We start from the raw sequence: 19238 nt of genomic DNA on the forward strand, positions 1-19238 counted from the left end.
TTTTTTTTTTTTTTAGTCGCACTGATTCAGCACTGGCTGCAGCCTGCCTGTCACTGCTGTACTTGCGGGGAAGTACATTAATTAATAAGTGTATTTTACATTTTTCCTTTTTTTGAGAAACGTATTTTACTATTCCTTTTTTTAAGAAAAATATTTTACTGTTCCTAGTGTAAGATTATAATATTATATTAAAAATTTATTAAAAAAGAATTCATAAAAACCACATGCTCGTATAATAAAGAATTTATTAAAAATAATTTATAAATCGTATTAAAAATTAAAATCTTCTTGTCAATAACAGTATGCCAGTTTTAAATAAATATAAATGGAGCTCTCCAATCAATGATAAGTATCTTAAATGCAAGGCTCATGTGGTACACGTATTATTATTCATTGTCGTCACGTGATGTGAGGTCGATGATTTCACACTGAAGATCCATTTTTTATTTAGCAAAAAAGAAAAAAATAAAAAAAAAGAGTATCTTAAATTTTGTGATTAGGATTAATAATGTGAGGATTTATGTGGTATATAAATCATTAAAGAATGTAATAAAATGGAGAAAAGCACTTTATTAACGTGTTTGAGAATTTATAAAAGGATGAATACAAGAGAAAGAAGTATCCAATTACTTAATATGTGATAACATTGACATTTTATCTCCATTTTCTTGAAGGAATAAATTTTCTTTCACTTCTGGGAGCAAAACTGTATTTCACTCCCACTAAATCCTTGGAATAAATACAATATTTCTTAAAAGTTAAAACGTCTTTTAATTCCTTCCATTTTCTAGTTTCAAAAAAAAAAAAAAAAAAAAAAAAACTTCCTTTCATTTTCTTTTCCTCCATCTTTGACCATTTACTGTTGTTTGCTCCGTGGAGTCTTAAAAACTCTTTTGGAATGATGGATTTATTGAATAATGGATTCTTGAAATTATATTTTCCTTTTCCTTTTGAGGATAATTCGAAAATCATAAGTAAGGAAAAGTGATTTGAATTTTGGTTCTCTTCAAAAAAAAAAAAAAAAAAGAAGACACAATAACACTAAAATACAAGATTTTGAGTTGAAATTAATACTGAAACTTGTTGTGTATTTAACAAATTAAATATAAGTCTAAGATTTTTATCCAAAAAAAAAGTGTAAGATTATAATATTGACAACATTGATGAATCAAACAACCTATTGTAGTTTCTAAAAAAAAAAAAAAAAAAAAAAAATCTATTGTGAAATTCTAATATTATTTTATAGTGGGTTCCAGTTAACTCAATTAATAAAAATCTTTTGTATTCTAACATAAAATTATATATATATATATATATGTTCCTATATTCATATCATATATTAGGTGATATACTAAAAGTTGGGTAATTATTAATGTCAATGGAAAAAGTGAAAAGGTTAATGCAAAAAGTAAAAAGTGAGTCTGTAGTTCTAATACTGTATCCACAAATTATCTTACCTATTATATTTTAGGTGATATGCTAGAAGTTGGTAATGATTAATGTAGAAAAATTGAAGCCCTCACTGTTTATAAAAAAAAGCGAGTTTGGAATTTTAATGTTACCATCATAATTATTTTATAATATTTTTATAAATTATTATTATAATAAATTTTTATTAATTTTTATCTAAACACATTACCGCTGACGTTAATTTTTTTTTTACTTACAATAACTGCTCGGTTTGTAAAAAAAGTTGGTTACTTTTGCATTTTTATTTTTATTTTTAAATAGTCTCTACACTTTTTTAAAACGTGGTGTATATACAAAGTCCTGACTTTCGAGAGTAGACAAGTATCCGCAATTTTAAAACGTGGCTACCGGCGAATATTATGCTATATATGTACGTCCCCCATTTATTTATTTATTTATTTGTGGAGAAAGCTATACGTCTCCATTTGATTTATATATGTCTCTCTCACTCAGTCTATAATATAATCTTGAAAGTTGAGAGTTGAAATAGTTTCCATTTCTTGTAAAGGAAAGAAAGTAAAATCACAGACTGAAAAAAAAAAAAAAAACAGAGAGCTCTCTTTTTGCAACAATGGCGTCTAATCATCAAGGAGTGGTTGGTTTCGTGAACTTGGACGACCTCAGCCTCGACTTGGCCGCTTCTCTTCTCCGCTCTGGCTACGCTGTCCAGGCATTCGAGGTTCTCTCTTTCTTTTGCTTTCTTTCTTGGTCGATGGATTAGTTGTCTGGAAAAAATGTTAGAGAAGTAAATTGAATTCTCTGGTTTCGTTCTTGAATTTATTCTATTTCTTGTTCTTCATTTCTGTGCCTAAGTGGTCAAAATGACCACACTGTTATTTGCTTTTTTTTTTTTTTGGTTTATTAATTATTATTTTTAGAAAATATATTGTTGTTTGTTAGAGCAATATTAGGCGCTCGAATTTTCTTTTTTGTTTTTATAACTTTTTATTTTATGCGGTGAGTTATGATTGGAGCAATATGATTTTTATTGTTTTTTTTTTTTTTTTTTTTTTTTTTTTTTTTTTTTTTACATTTGACTTGGGAAAAATTATGTATAGGTAGATTTATTTTATTGTATTTGTTATGTTTCGTGATATATGCATAATGCATGGGTGATCAATAGCTGTCATTTCTTATTCCGTTGGAGAAAACCAGCCCACTTACGTGTATTTGAAGTGTCAACTATGTATATATATACACACACACACGATGATGATGATGATGATTAGGCAATTTATGTACAACTAAAACGGCCTATGCCCACGTGGTCGGCTCAATGGAAAAAAAAAAAACACAAAAATAATTTATCTATAATTACAATATGAAAATATAAGATTAATGGTTTTGGAAAAAAAAAAGTTATAAAGTTTGATTATTTGAAATGAACAAATATGATGATGATATTTGAATTGGTTCTCTCTGGTAAAGTAAAAAGTTGAATGGACTGGTTTAATTTGCTTCAATTCTAAGAAACTTTAGAGGGTCAAATGGACTGAAAATGGCATTTGTTCAGTGTTGAACTGAATGAATTGGTCTGTTTCTAAACTATCGATTTTGGTAGTTGTGTATCCCATGTAAAAAATTGTAACCAAATGGAAATATTTAATCCTCAAAATCTATGATATTACTCAATCGAGATTCTTAGTCTAGTTATTTAGTTATGAACTCTTTTGTAAAAAAAGGAGGAAAGAAAATTTATATGTTATCGAACTACTAATTTGCTCTTACCAACTGGCCTTTACAATTTGCTAACCTAAAGGGGGATGAGGGTTTCAACCAATTGCTATAACAATGATAAACAAAATAAAAAAAAAAAATTCTTCTTTGTTGGTTGTTTGTATGGGTTGCTTCAAGTTTCTATAAAGTGAGGAACAACTTAGAATGTGGTATTTCCCATGTAATTAACAAGTAAATGGCATCTAAACAGGATTATAAACAATCAATCGAACTAACTTTTTGTATCTCAATGATTAGGTGTGGGAAACTTAAATTTATTGTTACTTTTTAATCAATAAAATATTAAATCCTTGCGTAAAACATCATAATGCGTTCAAGTGATTGATTTACGAAGCCTTGTTTTTTATATACTACTCCTTGTAGTTGATAGAGTAAGCCTTGGAGAGTTAGAACCCCACCCAGAGTTGCAAGTTGATATAGTAAGCCTCTTTTCACATGGACTACAACACTAAGGAAAATATTGGCAACAGGTAATTAGAGATTCAGGGAAACAGGAGTTGATGTTGGGTAGTTGCTACTGTTTTGTTTGTTTGGTGTCACTTGAGTAATGCCCAATTCAGTAGATGCTACATTGGAATCTTGGAAGGGGAAGTTGAGTAATCTTAGGAGTGGGGAAGTTTGGATTATAGCTCCTTCATGCCTCATGTGGTGAATCACTGTACTTTTGAAGGAAAGGAGCAATCTTAAATTTCTCTTTCTAAAGATGCTATAAGAGTTGACTTCCAATTCCTATATTTTCTCCATGGCTACTTTCATGTAGTTTAGTCGCTAAGTTTTCTATCTCTGTTCTTTTTTTTTTTTTTTTTGGGTCTTTGCTATTCTTTTGTATACATCCTGTGTACTAGGATACCACTTTATTTTGCTCCTTTTAAATGAATTTCTATTACTAATAGAAAACAAACTGTTTAGCATGTTTGAATCATGAACAAGAACTCCAATTGAATATCTTAAACGATGAAAACATTAGATTGCAAGAACAAGGAAGTCTATATTTCAATTAGTGTTCTAGCAACAAACGATTGAGCCCTTGATCCTTTCAGGCATTGAACAATGTGATGAGTGGTTAACTCACAGTAATAATTTGACTTGGTTATCAAATAAAATGAGTGTGGGTTACATTCTTGAGAATTGCCACTTGATGCAAAATTGTTGATGGTTGGGACTGCAATAGATGTCACACCCTAGGCCCTTGGTTTCTCTGGGCCAACATGGGGTAATGTTCTTTTAATAATGAGTAATAAAAATGGGCAAATGGACTGATAAATGTGCATTTTTCTTTTAGATAAAACTTGAAATTTCTGAGTCATGTATGTTAGTTAATTTTTAACTTTGTTAAGGCAAAATTTATTAAAAAAGTAATCTTAAGGCTAAAAGAAAAGGCTATCTAGTTTTTGTCTCTTTTTCATTATGCACTATGTATGTACTTGGTAATCAGTTTGATATGTCATCCTGTGAAAAGATAATTTTATGTTGGGGTAATTAACTTAATGTTTCATTGCAATTTCTCCATTTGCAGATATATGATCCTTTGATAACTGAGTTTTTGAAACTTGGGGGAATAAGATGTCCTAGTCCTATGGAGGCAGGGAGAGGTAAAACAATCTTATTAATGCATGTCTGTGATGATCTATGTTTGGCTAGATGCCTATTTTTTTTGTTGGGTAATTATAATCAACTGAGCTACACATGACTGACAATATCCGCAGTTAGTATATTCTGTATTTGTTTCTGTTTTCTGAACAGAGGATGATGGTGTCTTGATTCTACCTATGACTTGAAAGTCTTGTTTTACCTTGCCACTTGTCAGTTTCAATATTTATAGTGAAATATTCTCATTTCCAACCTTGAATAATGGGATATGCTACATATGACGAGGGACAAAGTTCATTTATTATTGAACAGTAGCAAAAGTTCTTTATTATTTATTATCATTTTATGAGGAAACACACACACACAAACCTTTGCAGAGGTCAATTAAATTATGTTCTCGGTAAGAAAATCTTAAATTCTATTGACGCCTACTAGGAAGTGGTAAAAGTAATTTTAAGTATGTTATAGGCAAAAATTACAAAACCTTTAGTGGTCAATTGGGAAATTTTTGATACAGTTCAAAGGACCAATTTGAGAAGACAAGTGCTAGTTGTTAAAGATATTGGGTTTATGTTAATGTAATGGCCCAAGAGACCCAATATATTGTAAGGTTCATTGTAATTGACAATTGAGAATGCAGTAAAGATGTTGCCCCTAGAGTTTTTATCTCATGGATGTAAGCCATCAAGCTAAATCACGTAACCCTTGCGTTCTTTCTCTTTCTTGCTTTCATTTCTCTAAATTATTTATTCTTGTCTTTCAGCATTAGTAAAGAAGGATGGTTTGAATAATAGTTAAATTTACAGATTCAAAACAACTTAAGCTTTTAGTGCTAGTGTTAATTTGTTATGGTATCAAAACAAGTGGTCTTACATTGAACCATGTCTTCACTCTAGCTACTATTGTAAAAAATCCCACATGTTGGGTAAGGTAGAGTCTACATGTTGGGGGGGGGGGGGGGGGAGTTATAATATTGGTTAATGATTGAATTTCACCTTTTCCTAATAGTTTAAACTTTTGGGACTAGTGGTAATTTATCAAGAATACTAAAACGAAAATTGACTGCTACCAAGTGATGATTGAATTTAACTTAGAACGTATAGAACAAATAATAAACCACATAAAATTCTTGATGTGAAGGCACAAAGACAGGACTGATATTTAATAGGAAAAGCCTTATCTCTTGTCTGGTATTGCGTGGTTCTACTCTGCAAGAACTGACTGCTCTGCTAGAACTGGGAATTATTCTCTTGAAGCTCATCTTCTTCATCAGAAAATGATTTGCTTGCCCTAGAATGATGCAGCTCAATCAGGAAATCCCATTTCATTGGGCCGTTTGATACAATCGAATAGAAAACCCAAGGGTGTCATATTCTAGGAGCTCAAACTATGTGATGAAATAAATCCTCTATCTGTTATGGGTTGAGGGCTCCTTGTTTCCCTTCTTCAAACTCTGATACTCCATGAACTTTAGATTAAGTATGATGGCATGTACCTTTTGCTCCAATTTGGTTTACCAGGTTATACCTTGAGGGCTTCCTGTTAGAAGCCATCAATTGAACCAATAAGGTTATATCATGTGTTACTATCATCTGTAATTGTTTTTTTAAAATATCTTTATACCACCAAAAGTTTCATGAATTTGACTATATTCCTATCAATTCTAAGTCTACAGATGAACCCAATCTCAGCATCACCATCGTTATTATACTTTGTTTAATGAGTTTTGAATCCTTGTCATATGGAAATTATGAAAATGTATGTCTCGTGTCTTAGAAATGTCTGCCTGATGCTTTTCCTGCTCAATTTTTCCTTGCAGGTGTTGCAGCTTTGATTGTGTTAATATCTCATGCAGATCAAATAAATGATGTAATTTTTGGTAACGAGGGCGCTTTGAAAGGTCTCTAGGAAGCTTCTCCACATAATGTGTAATATAATCGCCAGTCGCTTGGTTGATATACAAAATATGTAACTTTATGTATATGCAGGGTTGCCCAAGGATGCTGTCATCATTCTCCACTCAACCATATTACCTACCTATGTCCAGAACCTGGAAAAGCGCCTCACAGGCAATTTACACCTTGAAATTTTTTCCTTTATACTACTTTGGTTCTCTGGAAAATGCGCTCTTATGAGTAATATTTATGTTCAATTCGGTTGCAGAGAAGACACCATTATAAAATCTGAACTTTTGTTTCTTAAGTCAATATTACTGATGCTCATGTAAAGAACACATTATCTGCTATGGTAGAAAAGAAAGATATATAGTGGACTGTTTTTAAGAGTGGCAATCCATTAAAGAATCACCAGATGTGTGAACCTTATGACATGTACACACAAGTAAACATTTGTTGTTTTTGTATATTTGACATATCGTACATTTGTTTATTTGGTTTGCAAATGAGGAACTCTCTCTGTCTCTCTCTCACACACACAGTAGATAATTTATCCTTTGTCAGCAATCAATGTGATTTTAGGTTTATGTTTCATGTGATTCATGCTCATATGTCAAAGGAATGTTCCATAATTGGGAAATGGATGTCAGACTTCTATTCTTTACCTATGTAATTTCTTTCTGTTTAAAAATTTTATTTTCAATTAGTAAGAAATTAGGGGGTCACTCCTAATTCCCAAGCATGAAACCAAGTTAGCTCAGGAACTGAAGGTTTCTATTATGTACCAATCTTCTTTTTATGATCTTGATGGTTGCTTTCCTTCTGGGACATATAGCACTGATATTGAAATTTTTGCTTGCATCTGCCTGTATATTTATCTTGCAGATGATTGTGAGACAGCTTATCTTGTAGATGTATATGTCTCTAGGGGAATGTCTGAGCTGTTAGATGGAAAAGTCATGGTAATGTTATGTCTGTCTTAACATTATATCTTCTTTTTTCCCATATTGATTATTTGTAAATGTAAAGATCAATTTTTGTTTTTGTTATCAGCTAGTCCATAACAGCAAGGGTTCTGATGTTTTTTGAACTATTCAGATTACTTCATCAGGAAGGTCAGACGCCATTGCAAGGGCTCGGCCTTTTCTCTCTGGTAGATCCATTCTTGGTCTAATATGGTTGTATTAGAATATTGTTTTGTGAACCCTTATATATTTACCTTTTATTCTAAATGTTAATATATCATCTGTGAGTGTGTTTTGTGAGCAGCAATGTGTGAAAAGCTTTACGTTTTTGAGGGCAAAGTTGGTGCTGGAAGGTGTGTTTTCTTCTTTGCTTGCAAACCTTCTTTTCATAATCAAGACTGCTGTAAAATTGTATTGGCTTAATCTAATGGTTTTACTAATAATTTGGATAGCCAATGTAAATTTTTATAGTAAAAAAGTTAAAAATATGCTTAACATGCTTGTTAGTTGCTAAACGAAATTTCCTTAATTTAGCTGTTAGAATAGTGACCTAAATTGATATTAGAGGTTTTATTATGGTAGTTGATGGTGTATAAAATGTCTTTTTAAGTCATGATTTCGTTTTCTATTGCAGTAAAATTAAAATGGTTAATGAGCTGCTTGAGGGCATTCATCTTGTTGCTTCACTGGAGGCTATTTCTCTTGGTGTCAAAGTTGGTATTCATCCCTGGATAATATACAACATCATTTCTAATGCTGCTGGAAATTCATGGTGAGTCCTTCTAACTTTTTAATTTAATTTCTTTCTTTAATAACTGAAATTCATGTTCTGAAGTCCAAATTAGAAGCAACCTTAAGAATGAGATGCTGTATATTCATGTAGCTGGTTCTTATTATGAATTTTTATTGGGCTTTTGAATCTCAAGCTATATGTGCAAGAACTTGAAACATGTCTTTAGTGATTGAAAATTTTTTAAGGATAATATATAACATTGTGTTATGGGGATCCCTAATCCCCTCTTCTTTTCATTCTAGTTGTGGAGTTGCTGAGTAAGATGATCAATAGGGAAATAGAGGATGTTCATCTGATGGGGTTTACAGTTGAGGGGAGTCATGGAGATATCCTGATTATATCCCATTTGGTTTTTTTTTATTTATTTCTTTATTTTTTTGTGTATTTTTTCAACAATATGATTATCCTTTGTGGGGGAAGAGATGGAGAAAATAAGAATGTTGAGAGCCTCTTTTTTTTTTTTGTTTGATGGGTTTGAAAATAAATTTGGGTAAGAGAGAAATTTTTCTAGTGGGTTTGTTGGATGATATAGGAAGTGGCAATGATGTCATGTTGGTTCATTACCTATGACTTGGGTCTTCCATTTGGGGCTCACTTCAAGTTGTGGTCTCTATGAAATGTTATCATTGAAGGAATGGAGAGAAGGTTGGTTAGGTTGTAACGATTATATCTTCTAAAGGTGGTTGACTCACACTCATTAAGGGTATGTTGTCTAACTTACCTATATTTTGTGCCCCTATTCACTATGCCAGTTAATGTAGCTAAAAGATTGGAAAAGCTCCAATAGGATTTTCTTTGGGTAGGGTTGGGGGAGGAGAATAAGATTCATCTTGTAGATTGGGGCATTGCTAGTTTGCCTTTACATAAAGAGGGTTGTGGATTAAGAAGATGACTACATTTAATTAGGCATTATTGGGAAAATGGCTTTGGCATTTCAGCCAAAAGAGTGATTTACTTTAGAGGAAGTTGGTGGGGGCAAAATACAACAACAACAACAACAATAACAACAAAGCCTTAATCCCAAATTTCTTGGGACCATCTATGGATCCTCAACAGATTAGTAAGGATTGGCCACATGTATTCTTTTCTCCATTCTACTATATTTGAAGTCATACCCTCTATTTCTTCCTTAATTGATAGCTTAATTGACATGTCATTCTTTTTATACTATTTCAACTAATGTTATTTTTGGTCTTCCATTACCCTTAATCATTTCTTCAACTGGAATCATCTTACTCTTTTTAATTGATGCATTAGTTGGTCTCCTTTGTACATGACAAAACCATCTCAAGCGACTCTCCTTCGTCTTTTCATCAATAGGGGCCACCCATATCTTTAAGCTGATTTCCTCATCTTGAATCCTATCTTTTCAACATTCTTATGGTTTTGGTCTTTGGAAGGAATTAAAACAGGTTAGAATTCTTTCTATAGATTTGTTGGCTTTGGTCTAGGTGATGGAAGAAGGGTTAGATTTGGGGAGGATATGTGGAGCTCTAACAGGACTTAAACATCCTCATATCCTGTATTGTTTCAATTAGCTGTAAACGAAGAGGCTATGGTATCATATTGCATTTAGTTGAGAAATGGAGAAATCCATTGGAATCCTGTATTCGTGTGAGCTGCTCATGATTGGGAGTTGAGTGTTAGTTGCTTGGATTTTCCTTGGAAGGCTATTTGACAGGTAAAAACCCCCACTTGATTTTTTTTTTTTTTTTTTGGGGTATGGTCTGGAACTTGGGGGAAAATCCTTACTATAGATAACTTGGTGGAAAAGGGTATGGTGCTGTGAAATTGGTGTGTTATGTGTAAAAACTAGAAAATTTTCGATCATTAATTGCCTCATTGCAATGGCAATGAAATTATGGAACTTTATATTATTAGTGTTAGTTTAAGATGGGTGATGCCTAAGATAGTGAAGGGTGTGTTACAAGGGTGTCGATGAAGAAATAGAGCACAGAATGCAGTTCCTGGGAGTTTTATGTGGGTTACTTGGGGGGAGTGAATAGAAGGACATTTGAACACCAAGTAGTAGTCTCTACTTTGGGTTCATTATTTTGTTGGATGCCTTTGGGCCCGAGTATATCTTCTACACTATGATTTTTTAAAGCGTTAGCTTTGTGACAACATAAAGAATCTTAGGGTATACAACCTGTGTACTTCTAAGGTTCTTCTTTTGTACATGTGCCTTATCTCAGCTCCACAGAAAATGATAATATCAAATGCAAAAAGTGTGACATAGTCAAAGTTGTTCTATTCCTCCCCTCCCTCTCAAACCAGGGCATCCTTCCTCCTAAGATTGCCTTTCCAATCATTTTGCTAGGAACTTTGTGCTGTCATCTCTTTACTTTAGCTAAAGTATCCTAACTTTTCACAGTTTTGGGGTGTAGGATGCATAGCTTATTCATAAAATGGCTCTTAAATTTGTGTTACTTTATGGTAGATCTGGCCTCATATATTATACAGATAGATAAGTTTGCCATACCCTTTGATATGTCAGAGTGCTAATAAGTTTAACAGAAATCCTTTGATACATCAGAATGCTGGTGAGTTTACTAGAAACCGTGGATACATCAAGGTGCTAAAGCATTCTTCACTAATGCTACATTTTTATACCAATTAATTATTGTGATTATATTGATCCTTTGGTAATTTGAATGAATGCATTTATTGTTATGTCCTATGAAACAATTAGAATAAAATCTCCGTTCATGCAGTTTTTTATTCCTTTGTATTCTGGGGGTGGGCTGTGGGATGCTGGGTTTTTTTTTTTTTTTTTTTTTTTTTTTTTTTTTTTCAGGGTTTTCAAGAATCATGTTCCCAATTTGTTACATGGCAATACCAAACATCATTTTCTGAGCACTTTTGTTCAAAAATTGGTAAGATATATCATGATAAATAGTTTTTCTGATCCTATTTTCTGGTTGTATGTGGCTTCAGTTTCAATTAAATGTGTGTGGTGATGTTGTTTTTAATGCTTTGTCATATTTATCCTGTAGAACTATATCATTGTATATATTAAGCCAATTTTATATTGTCAAATTTTTTTGCTCTTTACAAGTTCGAAGTTGATTAATATGTCCATTTCTTCATCAAGCTTATGGAAGAATTAATTTTTAGACCATTAGTTAACTTCAAATGCACTACTTATTTGAAAGAAAAATGGAAAGAGACCAGAAGAACTTAGCTGAACCAACTTTACAATTTGGTCTGACTGGTTTGGTTTCTATTACAACCTAAAATCCATACTCTTTAGACTTAAATAAAGAGCCAATGGGAACTATAATAAACCGTAGAATTCCATTAAACCAAGCAAGTATGTACCCAACCTTAATACATTTGAACATCAAATACAGCTTACTATTAAAATCTCGAAATAACAAATTTCTCTAGGAAATTCCAACTTGTAAACAACACATAGATAAATCTCTGAAATTTCACTAAGATCCAGTCCACCCCAATCCTTGGAGCTCTAACATCATAAATCTGTCCAAAAACTTGTTTGTGTCGTAAAAGAAATTTCTAGTCAGATAAAGTATGGGAAACAAAGTGGATGGCCCCAGAATTATAAATGGATATCATATATTTAGAGCTAGTAGTTCTCGAACAATAATTAACAAACAACTAATGTAAAAATTACTGAATTAAAGAATTTAAGTTAATTGTTGAATTAATAAATATAAACTATATGATGTGAATTGTGTTCGCAAGAGATGGAGTGGCATGGTTGATTGTATCAATGGACTAATGGAGTGCTTTCTGGAAGACAGAAATCAATAGTTTGGAAATTTAAAGAACCAAAAATGTTAGTAATGGCACAAAGTGCATCAAATGCACAAGAAAGATTGTTGATGCGATTGGAGTTGTGGGGGAGGCATAGGAGTCACATATTCATAAAAATTATTATTGTTAGACTTATGGTTAAATGATTAAATTCACCATTTCCTAACAACTTAAACTTTTGGGACAATCGGTAATTTAACATGGTATTAGAGCAGGAGATCCTGAATTCGATTCCTGGCTAACAGCTTAAGCTTTTGGGACAATCGATAATTTAACAATTACTAAATTTCTTTTTAAAATCATCATCTACAGTTTATATAGGATGAGCAATATGTGCATGGTGGAGGTTAGTGGGGTGCCACTACCCATGAGTTTAATGAAAAATTATCTTAAATGAAACTTGTTAGTTTCAGTTACATAGATAGTGTGTTTCATCCTGAAGATCCAGTTGGTAAAGACAAATATTAATGCACTGTTTCAATATTGTCTCCTTGGTGCTGAGTAGACTTCTTTGTTAAGTGGAACTTTAGTTTCTAGCCACTCTCACACTTGGGGTCTAAAATTGGATACTTTTTGACTAATATGTATTTTAAATAGGAAAAGTGATAATCTAAATGGTTCAGATAAGGCTTGTCAAGTTTAATTGATATGTATATGTATTTCCAAAATATGGATCATTAAAAGAAGAAATGATTTTAAGAATGATATCCATATGTAGTTATTGTTTATTGAACTGAAAGAATATATAGCAATATGGCATACTTACGAATTTTTGAATCTTTGTGTTCTTAAGATTATAATTTTGATGTCAAGTTGAAAATTTGCCTTCTGTATGTTACATATAACTGCTTTGCATTTAAAACATGGCAATATTGGTCATGTACTGATATTGCAGGAAAGATTTATTATCCAAAGTATAATTTTGGATTCAAATCAATATATATATATATATATATATATATATATATATAAAAGTAGAGATCTCATGTTGGAGAGCATAATGTTGTGCCAAGTGGCGCATTCCTTGAATTTCTTTTTATTTAGGCTTCTATTTCAAAGAGTCTGCATTTATATCAAATTATTAGTTCATTGAATCAGCTAATAGAGTAAATGTATATACTAATTATTTGTAGTTGTGCATTAATTATTTATATTAAATGAATTTATAAGATTATTTTATAAACTTTATTTAAGAAGTAATTTTTAGTTGGAATAATAATATTAGATTTACAATATGACATTATTCCTCATGTTTAGCTGCTTTGACAAAAATTGACACAAACTAAAAAGAAAAAAATAAAACATTTGTGAATTCACTAAAAATTAATCTTAACCCTTTAAATTTCTTGATTCCTTTCAGTGACATGTGATGTGTGTGTGTAACTAACACTGTGTTATTTATTTTATGTAATTAGAAAGATAACTATTAGAATGAATATGTTTTATTTGTTTATTAATTATTTTAAGCATAATGAAATTTTAATATCATTTTTCTAAGATTTATACGAGAAACAATTGATTTTTTTTTTCTTTTTTTTAATGTGAGGAACAATTGATTTGAAATATGGTATTCTTACTAAAATATTAGTTGTCTTTGCAACTATTGAAACAATGTCTAGGAAAAAAAAAAAAAAAACTTTACTAACACAAAATCCAAAATGTAAAAAAAATAATTGAAGGATATTTGCATTTTTTGTATGCATGAAACATGCCTATTTATATGACCCAATATATCATGCAATTTTCAATTTAAAAACACATATATATATATATACTATGATCAAATCACCACATTATTCTTAGTGTTTTTCTATTTTGTCTATAAAATAACTAAAGATTACCTTTTTTTTACAAGGAAAGTTATTGAATTTTTTTTTATTATATATATTGATAGTTGAGGGTGAGAGATCTAAATCTGAATGTCTCTATTAGAAATTGAGATGCCAATTAGTTAAACTAAATTCTATTAAAATATTGGAGAAAACTAAAATGAGTTGCACTGCACATCGTGCGGGAACTCAGCTAGTTGTTTTTAAATGTTTAGTCATCTTGATGTTTTATTGTTACGGTACTAATAGAATTTCCATATTGAAGGGAACTATTTTGGGTGTTGCCAAATCACTTACTTTTCCTCTTCCACTATTGGCAGTTGCTCATCAACAACTTATTCTTGGTATCATTTTGAAAATACTTTATATTTTAGTTTAAATTCTGATGTTTGGAAGAAATCTAGTTCATTCTTATAGAATTCACACATTTCCTCTTTCAGGGTCTTCACATGTTTCTGGAGATGATGATAGTGCCACATTAGCCAAGGTTATCCCCACACAGTTCTGTTTACAAAATTTTCTGCAGCAAGTGTTTGTGACTTTCTTTCAAGAGAAGTTTCAAAAAATGTTTTGGAGTTATGCCTTGTCATATGTCAATATGATTTTGTTGTCTCTGAACTGTATAACTCTGAGCAGGTTTGGGAAAAAGTCCTTGGAGTGGGTATTACCGATGCAGCAAATGCGGAAATGTACAATCCCGAGCAACTAGCAAACCAAATTGCTTGCAAATCTAGTCCAGTGAACCGAATTGGTTTCATTGGTCTTGGAGCAATGGGATTTGGCATGGCAACTCACCTGCTGAGATCAAACTTTTGTGTCCTTGGTTATGATGTAATTCTCTATGTTCAATTCTTATTGCATTATACTTCAACAATTAAATTACTTGTTTGAAAAGGGAAACTGTAATGATTAGTAATTGCTTTCCTTCCCCAAGTTTATTCTTAACTTTCTCTGTTTGTGATCTTTCTTGCTTTAAATGTATTTGTCTAATGAAGTTTGAGGTTTTATGATGTAGTTATCTGAAATTTGAGAAATAAGTAGTGAAATGGATTTGGAATTTATTGAATAGCAGTCATGAAGTTTACCAGAAGTTAAATGTCGAACTGCATTATACTATTTTATAAATTCTCTGGGAGCGAAATTAAACCAAAATGGCTTCATTCTGTTATTTCTCTTGAGGTAATGAAATCGATGTGTCAAAAGATATAAATTATCTTTCAAACCCCTTCTATTTTCCATCTTGAGGGTGTGAAGAGGTGATTGCCCATAAAACTAGTGAACTTAGATGATTTAAAAAATTCATTTACGACTCATTTGTATATTTCTTGGAGGCACGAAGTGCTAAAGTAGTTTTTCCTTTTCTAGACTCATACAAATGTTAGTCAGAATATATTATAATAATTAACTATCATATAATTGGTGAACTTTATATGTAAGGATAAATTTGTTAACCCATTTGCACCCTTATTATTTTGTAGCTAGAATTGATTGAGCCTCATGTTGTTTTGTAACAGCTTGATGTGTCCATGTGTTGTGCATATGAACTGTGTATGTCTGCACATTATTGTGCATTCATGTAATTTTTTAAAATTTTGTTATACTTTTTGTTTTTTGTCTAGAAAGTAAACTTATGTTGCAAATTGAGGTGATCATTTAAAATGCCATTATAATTAATGTATTTTTGCACATTTCTTTGAGTGTAGGCGTATAAGCCAACATTGACTCGATTTTCTGAAGTTGGTGGCTTGGTTTGCAACTCTCCAGCAGAAGCAAGTAAAGGTAATTGGAGACATATGGAAATATTACCAATATAATCCACAAATGAGTGAACAAATGAATGAATAAAGAATTGATAGAAAAATTTTCAGTGTGATCTTTCTATGGCTACAATGAATTTTTTTGAGAATGTAAATTTCATGCTTCAATACAATAATAATTTTTACTTTCTATTATGATTGGTTTTTCTCTCCAAACACTTTCAGATCATATCTCTGTTAGGTTTGATTTTACCTTTGAAAAAACAAAAAACAAAAGAAGTCCATAAATGGGGCATAAGCCCATTTTTGTTATCATTGGGAAAGGCCCTGGCCTTGGGATCTTACTCTATAAAGCAGCAGGCCTATCATATAGCTACTACTTTTTTGTTATTGGAACCTCAAAAATATTTTTTCCATTACGTAACATAAGTTACATATATGATCTACATAGGCACAAGCTTGCCAGAATAATTATGTTTGTACCAACACTTCTAAGAGCAAAAATTGATGTATATATGATTACACATTAGCTTTAGCCTAAAGAGCATAATCCACATTTTCTGTTGCACTAGTTAATTCCAGTCAGTCTTATAACTGCCAAAATAGGAAATCAGATATGTCAATCTACTGTTAGATGTTTATGAGAAAAATTTGCAGTTATTTTCAAATTCCTTTTAAGGAGAAAGAACTTATTTGCTTTTGACGCGTTTTCTATTCCAGATGTTGATGTACTTATAATCATGGTCACAAATGAAGCTCAAGCTGAGAGTGTTATATATGGAGATCTTGGCGCAGTTTCAGGTAGACAAAACTTTTCAGTATATCAGCTTATTCCATAGCAGTACTAACCTTATTTTATGTGTTCTGTAGCACTTCCATCTGGAGCATCTATTATCCTTTCATCTACTGTTTCTCCTGGATTTGTGAGCCAACTAGAGCAGCGTTTGATAAGTACGTTGTTTTATGTTTGATAAGTATGTTGTTTTATATGTGGCATGTTAACTGTTGCTCTTTTATGCAGAATTCACTGCTCTAACATTTTTTTTCCCCCTTAACCAGAAAATTTCTTCAGTTTTATTGTATCTCATTATCATGGCAACGGTTTTTTCTAAGACTGCTCAAAATCTTGATTATATTTCATTTGTTTTGATCATGCAATGATTTAATGTCAGTTATCAGTATTTTTTCCCCTCATACTATCCCTTATTATAATTTTTGTCTGTGTTGGACAATGAGAACATCAAATTACATCTACAAAAATAGTATATGATTTATGAAAGATGCATTAAAATTTTCTCTTATACTTAATCTTACCATGTAAAATTTTCACAAAAGAAAAGACCAATTTGTTTTTTAACTACCATAATTGTTACTACTTTCTCTCTCTCTCTCTAGGGGGGTAAATGTTGGACTGCTTGTATTATCACTTTGACAACGTAGTGGGAAAGTTAAATTTTTTTGAATTTCACTACCAAAATAAATTTCATCCCTACTCCCATAGGAAGCATGGGTATTTCAGTGTCTGCTACACCTTATCTGACATGCATCTTAGGCTGATATGTATGTATATGCAGAATATGACACAGATACGTTTGGGATAAAAACTTGAATTTTTTTGGGATATAATTGGCTAGCTTTATATGTTGGAATGATGCTATATTATTATTTCAATTTAGTTCCTATGTTTAGGAAAAGGGGAAGACTGCTGATTGAAGGGTAATCTATAATTTCCTTCTATATGAGTGCTGAGTGTGTTTATTTTATGATGATCTCTGGAGAATTCTTTTTTCTTTGGTTTCTCTTTTCTTCTTAGATCTTTCCATGCGATGCTTTTACAAGTTACTTTCAGAATGTGATCATTTATTGATCAATCTCCAAATGTCTTAGATGACGGCAAGAATTTGAAATTGGTGGATGCTCCTGTTTCTGGTGGTGTTAAGAGGGCCGCCATGGGAACGCTTACGGTGTGAAAATACCGCCTTTTCTTTTACTAAAATAGCTCTTTGATTTTTGTTGGCTGAAATTTCACTAAGTTATTCTTTTCAGATAATGGCTTCTGGTACAGATGAAGCTCTGAAGAGTACTGGTTTAGTTCTTGCAGGTACTAAGCATATTTTTGAAATTCATTGGGGGTGTAGTGATTCAGAATTAACTTTGTGAGTAATACTTGACTGATTTTTTGTACAGCATTGAGTGAGAAGCTTTATATTATCAGAGGAGGTTGTGGGGCTGGAAGGTACTTCTGACTCATATTGGTCAATATTTCTCCGTACATTAAATTTTCATTCATCTAATAATAAGTCCATGGACACATGCATCCTTATATATGCTAATAAAAAAAAAGGTAATTTGTCTATTCATTTTCATGAGGCACGGTAATCTGGTTATGCTGGGGACGTCAATTTTTATTACAAACTTTTTTTTTTTTTGGTTCTGTAGCGGTGTAAAGATGGTTAATCAATTGCTTGCTGGAGTTCATATAGCCTCAGGAGCGGAAGCAGTGGCATTTGGGGCTCGACTGGGAATTAATACAAGAATGTTGTTTGATGTCATCACAAACAGTGGGGGGACATCCTGGTATGCAACTCTGTATTGTTCTAGTTGACTGCTGAAATCTTAGTTTCAACCTTAGTCTCATTTGATTTAATCTTCTGTGTTTGCTTAAGTGTGAGCACTGTTTTCTAATGAGTATCTAACAGTCTTGTGAGAGAAATTTCGTTTAGAGGATATGATGGTCTTAGTATGATTTTATTCACTGGTTGCGCTCTCTACTTACAAGCAGTTTTTTAACATGACATTGGAGACTGGTTTGTTGTTCTTGGACTCCACATGCTTCACTTGTTTGGTTATAACTGTCTTTGGTCTGTTCAGTTGGTTGGAGAATATTAGTCATATTGGATTGTCCCCTTTTTGTTTTTGTTTTTTTGGGCCATCACATGATAGGGGGTGTAAAGAGATAAGTTCCACATTGGTTGGGTATGGTCTTGGTTGTGAAATTATGTACTAGTTAGGCTTCTCCACATACTCGCTTAAGCTTTTGGGCAAGATGCTTTAACAAGTCTCAAACTTTCTAATGAGCTCTGGGATGATATGCAGATTCCTTCTTAATTTTTCTTAGTTTCCCTTTTTCTTCACAAAAGTCCCTCATCCAGATTTTTCTTTCAATTTTTATTGAAGTTAATGATAACATTTTCCCATAAATAATCTTTCTAAACAGCTGACAACCATGGTAATAATTGTAATGCAAGTCCAACAATAAAAAGGAAAACTTCCAACAATAGATTGTGATGTAAACCAAAACATTGTAATACAAGTATAATTACCCTCTATTGTCAGTATGGTGCAAGAAATAGCATAAAATGTTTTACTGTCTTAAAAAGGCTTTATGTGGTGGAGTTGCACAATATTCTAATTTCATCATT

General features: G+C 31.9%; 1 protein-coding gene across 2 annotated transcripts in view; it reads left to right on the top strand.

Annotated features, from left to right (window-relative positions):
* The first annotated feature begins 1922 nt into the window (after nt 1–1922).
* The window catches only part of LOC126703194 (uncharacterized), a 33370-nt gene continuing 16054 nt past the window's right edge, over nt 1923–19238 (top strand). The window contains exons 1-19 of one of the 2 annotated variants that reach the window (XM_050402146.1): nt 1923–2149; nt 4724–4799; nt 6617–6697; nt 6786–6866; nt 7578–7654; nt 7791–7845; nt 7962–8010; nt 8292–8429; nt 11248–11326; nt 14325–14403; nt 14500–14546; nt 14696–14890; nt 15763–15838; nt 16537–16617; nt 16687–16767; nt 17704–17780; nt 17863–17917; nt 18004–18052; nt 18256–18393. In XM_050402146.1, coding sequence (XP_050258103.1) covers nt 2042–2149; nt 4724–4799; nt 6617–6697; nt 6786–6866; nt 7578–7654; nt 7791–7845; nt 7962–8010; nt 8292–8429; nt 11248–11326; nt 14325–14403; nt 14500–14546; nt 14696–14890; nt 15763–15838; nt 16537–16617; nt 16687–16767; nt 17704–17780; nt 17863–17917; nt 18004–18052; nt 18256–18393 — 1622 coding nt within the window. In that variant the 5' untranslated portion in view covers nt 1923–2041. The remainder of the gene's footprint in view (nt 2150–4723; nt 4800–6616; nt 6698–6785; nt 6867–7577; nt 7655–7790; nt 7846–7961; nt 8011–8291; nt 8430–11247; nt 11327–14324; nt 14404–14499; nt 14547–14695; nt 14891–15762; nt 15839–16536; nt 16618–16686; nt 16768–17703; nt 17781–17862; nt 17918–18003; nt 18053–18255; nt 18394–19238) is intronic. The other variant, XM_050402145.1, reaches the window with a different exon arrangement.

The sequence above is a fragment of the Quercus robur genome, chromosome 10 (genome assembly GCF_932294415.1).
Source record: "Quercus robur chromosome 10, dhQueRobu3.1, whole genome shotgun sequence".
Classification (NCBI taxonomy): Eukaryota; Viridiplantae; Streptophyta; class Magnoliopsida; order Fagales; family Fagaceae; genus Quercus; species Quercus robur.